The sequence below is a fragment of the Pomacea canaliculata genome, linkage group LG3 (genome assembly GCF_003073045.1).
Source record: "Pomacea canaliculata isolate SZHN2017 linkage group LG3, ASM307304v1, whole genome shotgun sequence".
Taxonomy (NCBI): Eukaryota; Metazoa; Mollusca; class Gastropoda; order Architaenioglossa; family Ampullariidae; genus Pomacea; species Pomacea canaliculata.
The window spans coordinates 38,202,008-38,209,377 of NC_037592.1; the positions used below are offsets into that span (position 1 = coordinate 38,202,008).

A 7,370-nucleotide genomic window follows, 5' to 3' on the forward strand; every position below is an offset into this window, starting at 1 on the left:
ACTGCGTTTTTTCTACGACGAAAGGGAGTAACATCAATTGTAGGAACAGCTATTAAAAAAAAACTAACCCTTCTTGATCTGGAAAATCTGCATTGGTCTCAAATGTCACATGACTCAAAATGGCAGCTCCCAGACCAGGTGAGTTGGCGATAGGGGAGTTTCGCTTTGATTACAATAGATTTGCTCTGTAAACTTGGTAAATTTTGTAAACAACAATTACAATGCAGAGTCTCATGTCGTAGATCTAGGGATTTTATCTAATATAAAGTGGCATAACCCTTTGTATATGCTTGTGAATGCGTCCTGTCTGAAATGGTGAAGAATCTTAGAATTCTGCGTTTAAAACAATTTTTTTTACTTGTAAAACCATAAATGCTTTGATATCAACACATCTTTAGCAGTTTTTTTTTTTTGAAATCTATGAATTATGGATGAATTAATGACGTAGGTCGCTGTAAAGAAAAACAAAATTCTTCTGTCGATCAGCCCACAAACTTGTATACAGCCCATCCCCTCCCAAACACACAAAATATCCACTCGATCCCCCCACTTCCCCGCCTTAATTGTTGAAGAATGGATAAACATTTTATCAGTTCATTGCGTGGTTTTTCTTCAAGGCAATCCAGATCGTGGCTGGAATGATCCACCAGTGTTTGATTATCAGAGTTCAAACAACAGTTCAACGACATTGTCAGAATCACCTCGGCGTACGGTTCTGAATAAAAGAGTTGCTTATCCTTTGTCATCTGATCAATCCTCGCCAACAGGTATATGTAATAAGAACTTATTATTTTACCCATACCCCTTTTATGATGACAAATAATTTGTTTTAGATCATTTGCTACTTGCACCATGGTTTGTGTTGTCAGGAGATAGAAATGATGATTGCACCATATAAGTTAAATTTGCAGACGACACTGGACTTATGGGATTGATTTTCAAGATGACGATTCCAACTACAGACAGGATCCTTCTACAGATCACTCTGTTATATGGTGTGATGATTATTATTTAGAGTTGAATGTTAAGAGAATGAAATAAATTATGGTTGATTTTAGGAAGGACAAGATTTTTTTTTTGATGAAATGCTATAAGGGAGATGTTCTAAGAAGAGTGAGCATTTAGAAATATTTTGGCATAATTATGAATGATTAACTTACTTAAAAAGCTCATGTAGATTAGGTTATTTAGAAAGTGCGTAGCCAGCACTCCGAAAGCTAAAGTTTTTTTTAATGTGCTTGGAACATCTGCAAATATTTTACACCTGTTATATGCAGCACCATGACTTTTGAAGGAGAAAATAAAAAAATCAGAAGAGGTGGTTGGGAGGGGACAAAATGACATGTAGACAGTGTATGACAAACTTCTGATATGCTTATTGACTGCAGTTTTAGCTAACAACTCACACTCAGTCCAACAGGTATTTGACAACAGGTGCATAGACAGAAGGGGTAGGTTTTAAGTTCATAAAGCTAGAACCACACATTACCTGCACTCACTTATCCCGGATACAATCCAAGATCCACTTCTTTAATGCAAATGTAAAGTCAGTCCTTCTATATGGATCTGAGTCATGGCATGTGACAAACACCATCACCAACAAGATTCAGACATTCGTCAACAGATGTCTGCACCACATCCCCATCATCAGATGGCTCAAGAAGATCTCCAGTGCAGACCTGTGGGAGAGAACCAACCAAAACCCTGCGAGCCAAGACATCAAAAAGTTGAAGTGGGGCTTGATTGATCACACCTTACGAAAGAAGGCCAACAATTTAACAAGACAAACTCTGGGCTGGAACCCACAGGGAAGTGCAGGGTTGGGAGACCCAGACAGACATGGAGATCGGTCCACAGCAAGGCGGAGGCAGCTGGCATGACATAGTCTCAACTGGAATGGGACACTCAGAACCGGGTCCGATGGCGTGGTGTAGTTGCGCCCTATGCTCCACTGGGTGTGATTAGGAACAAGATAAACAAAGAAGAAACAATCCAGATATGCAGTCAACTTATGGATAGGATGTGCTTATGATGGCACATAACCATTCGACTTGTCCTCTTTCTAGAGTGTCCATTTATATGGTTGGACTGATGTTATGCTCATCTCTGTGTTTCCTGCTTTGGCAATATGGATGTGTAAAATTCTTTTTAATAATTGCAAGAGAGACTGTAAGTGCCAATTTAAATGGATTGGATATAGTTTTTAAGTTTTTTTTTTTTTAGCCTGTATTAATGTATTATGTAACATGATGTTCTCATGTTATTGTTGGCAAACAATCCTGTAAAGGATTAATAAAAGTATTTTTGTATTTGTACTGCATACTGTAGAAAAGAACTCATGACAAGTTCGAAAGATAATTGCTTCATTACTTTTAATAGGAGAATGTGTATCATTATGTGTATAATATAAAACATTTTCAAATAATTTTTTATTTATAACGGCTATGACACAGGTACATGCACACTTCTCAATCCAGTAGATGGGCCGCCTCGTTTGCCTCCTGTTCAAATTCTACCACCTACTACAACCATCAATACCCCCACTCCAGTACCATTGGTCATCCCATCATTAAGTCCCACTGCTGACCCATGTGGGGATCTTCTCTAGAGCCAGTCATCATCTCACCAGAAGCTGGTGCAATGACTGCCCAGCCAGTTCTGTCTTCAGATAATGTGTTCTGCACCAAATCACTGAAGGACTTGCTAGATGAACTGTCACTGCACTCAGAAGAGTCTCTCTTGGATTATGTCAAAGAGGGCTTGCATTCAGCTGCAGATTCTGTTAAACAGTCTTTACAGGTATATGTTGTCAAAGTCTTCCTAAATTTTGTTTTTAGAAAGTAAATGTAAGATCATGGAATATGTGAGTATGGTGTGATTTGCTGCAAAAACGTTACTCTACAGAAAAAGAAAAAGAATCTTATGATGATAAAAATTATAATTGTACTTATTGAATTCTTTCTTAGGCAGAAGAGAAATTAGTGTTTAGTCTTTGAAAGGACCATGATTTTATCACTACTTTACTTCCTTTTTTGCTGTTGACAGTATGCTTAAAAATTTGCTGCATTAACAAGTGCTCACGGTAGTTCACTTTACGTAGGGCCGAGCGCTTGAAGATGTTAAAAGAAAGCTACTGTTGATGGAAGAATGGTGGGCTGCTGGCAAGATATCAGACACTGTCAAAACAAGGATTGGATCTTTAGTGGCAGGTATGATAACTGAATCCATTTTAACTCTTTGGTGCATATATGCCATACACTCTGTGGCTGCACCTTAGACGTGTAGTACATGTATACTACATTTTTGTTACACAAATTTAATGGACGTGAAATGTACAAGAGATCAATAATCATGCTAGCTGAAACATTTCTAATCTCAAGCATCTCCATTAGTAAAGGAAGTTATTTAGAGAGGAAGTTAAACATTTTTCTATCACAACCTCCTTTCTGCATAAAATAGAAATGACTAGCAGTTCAGGGGTGAAGCATCAAATTGCAGTCTGGTACCTGTTACATGCAACATTATAGTTGCTTTTTGTAACCATAAATAATATTCATTCATTTCTGCTTGATTCTTGCAATCTACCTGCAGGAAAAGATTGTCAGAGGAGATATCATCTGAAAACTTTGTGTGTAAAAAACTTCCAAAATTCCACTGGACATTTCTCATTGCTTTAGGGTTTACAAAATAATGAATAAATAAAGTGCACTTTAGAATGAACTAAGAAATGCTTGATTTCAGTTTGTTTCAGACATTTCTGATAAGTTTGTTTTGTCCATCTTTTTCTTAAAGGATTCTTTAAATATTAAAAAAAAAATTTCATACATAGCTAACTTGATATTATCCTCTTGAAACACAAGAATTAATTTTAGTAGTCTGGCAGTATATAGGTCATGTGACTTTGCAACTACCCTATCTCAGTATCTGATAGCTTTATTTTCTATACAGATGTGTAAAGTCAGCCATTTGGTTTGTATGCTTAAAGCTCAATGACTTTATGCATTCATTTTTTTTGATATATAACTCAGAAGTTCAATCTTACAAAGGTTTGATTGAACAAAGTCTTGATGCCTGCTGTCTTATGATTGTTGTCATCAGCATAGACTGTGTTTCAACTGAGAGAACACTGAAAAACATTTTTTAAACCACAAAATTTACACTCTTACAGCATTGAAGAAGAAGTGTCTTGAAGAGGCTCATGAAATCCACCTTGCCCTGATGATCAACCACACTCAGGAGGTTTGCTTTTTAACTTTTTCTTTTACATTTCTTTTATATTATGTCTGGAACATGTACACAAGCAGCTAGATTTTGCCAGGGACACTTTTTTCATTAGCAAATTTATTATTGTTTCACAGCATGTTCGACAATCAGGAAGATCTTATTTTAAGAAATAGGGCAAATAGGTGAAAATGCCAGACTAGAGTCACAAAAAATTTCAAACTCTGAACTAGAATCATGGTCACAGTTGCTCCCCTTTAGCATAAGAGGTTTTTTTTTTTTTTTTGTTTTCAGAAAGTATGCTTGAATGATTTTGTTTCAACACCACTTTTCTTGCAAAAAAGAGCTTAGGAGAATGACACTTGTACATTTTAGCAAGGTGGTGTATAACCTTTTTCTTTGTTTAAGTGCTCTGTTGCACTTACAGCTATTAGGCTATGTGAACATTGTGTCTCAAGACATAGGTGTTACTGAAATGAAGCAATGGTAGTGAAGCAGCATGCAGGTGTATTTCACTTGTACCTTTCCTTTTTATATGTGACCAGGTCCACCAATGGCTTGTTGGTATCAATCATATCATTCAGGAGATGCGTACATCAGCTACAGGAGGTGAAGTACAGGAGGAGGGTGCAGATCAGCCAGTGCTTGACCCCTGTCTGACCCTGGAGTACATGACAGGACTGCAGCCTGAAGAGGAAGGTGCTCAACAGGCATGGTCGCTGTCTGGCCCCACCCAGGTGATGGAAAAGGAGCCACAAGAGTCAAGTGGAGTGGACACAACACCTTCCCACTTAACACAGACAGAACAAACGGAAGACCAGAGCTGATAGTTTTGGACACTGGTAACACAAGGCTATCTCAATATCCCAATTTTTGCAGTGTTCTAGTCATGCAGTTAAAAAAAGTTGTAAGCACAGAATGCAGGTGTTTATATTGGTACCTGACATACTGATGAAATTTCTGGTAAAAGAGTAGTCAAATGAAACGTCTTCTTGACTTCCTGTATCGAGCCAAACTGTTTGTCAGACACAGTGAATCTCCTTTATTTAATTAAATATTTTGTTTATTTCATTTTTGAAAAGACTGATCTTCTCAATTAATAAAAAAGATTTGCAGGAAACTTGGCATTAGGAACAGAACTTACATTACTTTGGCTAGTGGTTTTACTATATTAAGAAGTGTTCTCAGTTTTAGCAATAATTGTGTACTTGAGTATCATATCTATTAGATTATACTTTAGCAAAAAAGAGGAAGAAAATATGCATAGTTTTAGCAAGTAATATATATGTATTCTTAAGTAAAAATAATGGAAAAAATGTTTTGATGGTTGAGGTATAAACCTTTCACTTAATAAGACACAGATGGCGAAATTGTATTTTCCCACTGGTCAAATGGCTTGGTATGAATCTTCTGAATCCTTGTTGCTATACTTATATACTTTTATTTTTGCACCAGGGGCATTTTGTGACAAGCATATATTATTGTAGTACTCTAGTGTTATATGTGTAAAATTATGCTTTTTCTCACAGAACAAATGAGCTCATACTTTGCCAGTAGTTTTGTCTCTGTGCTACCTTTTAACATTTTCCTTCAAACCACCGAGCAGTTGCTACAGTTGTTACATTTTATTTATTGATTAGTTTCCCAAAAGCACTGAAGTAGAAAATGAAAAAAATGGAAGATGTAATGTTGATTGCAGTGACCACAGAATGAAATTCTATGAAAAACTGTTGAGCTTGCTAAAGTGCTGTAGAGTATGTAACTAGTCATTGTAAACTCAGCACAGTGTTGATTTCATTAACTCTTTTTGTTTAGTGTCATTTACTTTTGTTACTTAAAATAATACCGTTCTGGAAGCCATTGAGTTCAAATTGTAAGTTGAAGGTTTTCAAATAATTGCATTATTTATACATTTATCATTTCTGCTTCATAAATAGGGAACATTTTAATTTGGGTAATTATTAATATGAGAAATTAAGGGTTAATACAGATACAAAGCTTGATGGTAAAGTCTCATTTGACCATTAAATATCTTGGGATAGATTTTCACTATCAAGACAGGGGGCAGTGGTGCAACAGCTAGCATCTGTCACTGCTACAATAAAGGTTGGCTGTCCCTGGGTTCAGTTGTCATGTTGGGCACGTTGTTCCTTCTCTGCATGTGGCATCTGTTTACATGGCTGGCTGTAGAAATAGCCTTGGTTGCTGGCTCAGCGTAAAACACCAATTCACTATCAAGGTCACGAATAGATTTTTCCATAGGTCCATGACATGAGTCTATGAATGCTGTAAAATGTATTGGTAACTGTAGCCTATAGAAAACCTGTAGCACTTACTCAAAATATAAGCATTTGTGGAAGTTGGACTGTACAGGGTTCAAAGGTGGAGAGCACATTATGCACTTTATTGCAAACACCTATGAAAAGAGTGTGTGAGAGAGAGAATGTGCATGTACAGTAGCAAAATATTTTAAGAAATGTAACAAGCCTGTTAATGTTTCGTGCTTGGTGCGGCGAAATCAATAGAATTACTGTATATGTTATGATTTTCATTATTCTGGATGAACTTCTGTTACATTAGGATGAATACAGTTTACTCATCGACGTGAATTAATAACTTGAACTTTTTACATGCATACAAGGTTTTTGTATTAAAAATGGTATTTTTATGATTTATTTTTCTAAAAAGAAATGTTCTATAATCTTGTCTGAAAGGTAGATGACATCACTGAGTTAATAAGCATCAGAAAATTAGTGAAGTTTTGTTCCATGCAGGCTCTACACTATGGTTATCTTCCCAACTATCTTGCTCCAAGGCAAATAATCTGTTGGGATTATGATTAAAGTACTGATTCAGTTGTGTAAAATTACAAAATGTTGATTTCAATATGCGCAGTTAATCTTTGCCAGTTTGTATCATTACATAAAAAGGTAATTTAAGTGCATTCGTTGATTTGGGGCATTTTTTGGTTGTTTTATTTATCAGCATAATGAGGTGCTTAATATGGTGTTGTAAATAAGGACCTTCAATGTGACGCTTGAAAGGTATAAATAAAATAAAATTGTGTATCTGAATGCATTTTCTGTCAGTAAAGGAGCATCTGAGCAGTTGTAGCACCTGTACAAAAATTTTCATGCTACATGAAGATA

At 36.1% G+C, this 7,370-nt stretch overlaps 1 protein-coding gene across 1 annotated transcript; it reads left to right on the forward strand.

Annotated features, from left to right (window-relative positions):
• Positions 1-24: 24 nt before the first annotated feature.
• Positions 25-7,295, forward strand: LOC112559056. Its single transcript, XM_025229931.1, has 6 exons — positions 25-138; positions 618-767; positions 2,454-2,799; positions 3,101-3,209; positions 4,169-4,239; positions 4,767-7,295. The coding sequence occupies exons 3-6, from the start codon at positions 2,590-2,592 to the stop codon at positions 5,046-5,048; spliced, it is 672 nt and encodes a 223-aa protein (XP_025085716.1). The 5' UTR covers positions 25-138; positions 618-767; positions 2,454-2,589; the 3' UTR covers positions 5,049-7,295.
• The last annotated feature ends 75 nt before the right edge of the window (positions 7,296-7,370 follow it).

Excerpts from the sequence above, each read along its gene's own strand:
- LOC112559056 (XM_025229931.1), top strand. The coding sequence starts at position 2,590 with ATGTGGGGATCTTCTCTAGAGCCAGTCATCATCTCACCAGAAGCTGGT. Across the intron at positions 2,800-3,100 it reads CTGTTAAACAGTCTTTACAG|GGCCGAGCGCTTGAAGATGT; the intron begins GTATATGTTGTC and ends CACTTTACGTAG. Across the intron at positions 3,210-4,168 it reads GATTGGATCTTTAGTGGCAG|CATTGAAGAAGAAGTGTCTT; the intron begins GTATGATAACTG and ends ACACTCTTACAG.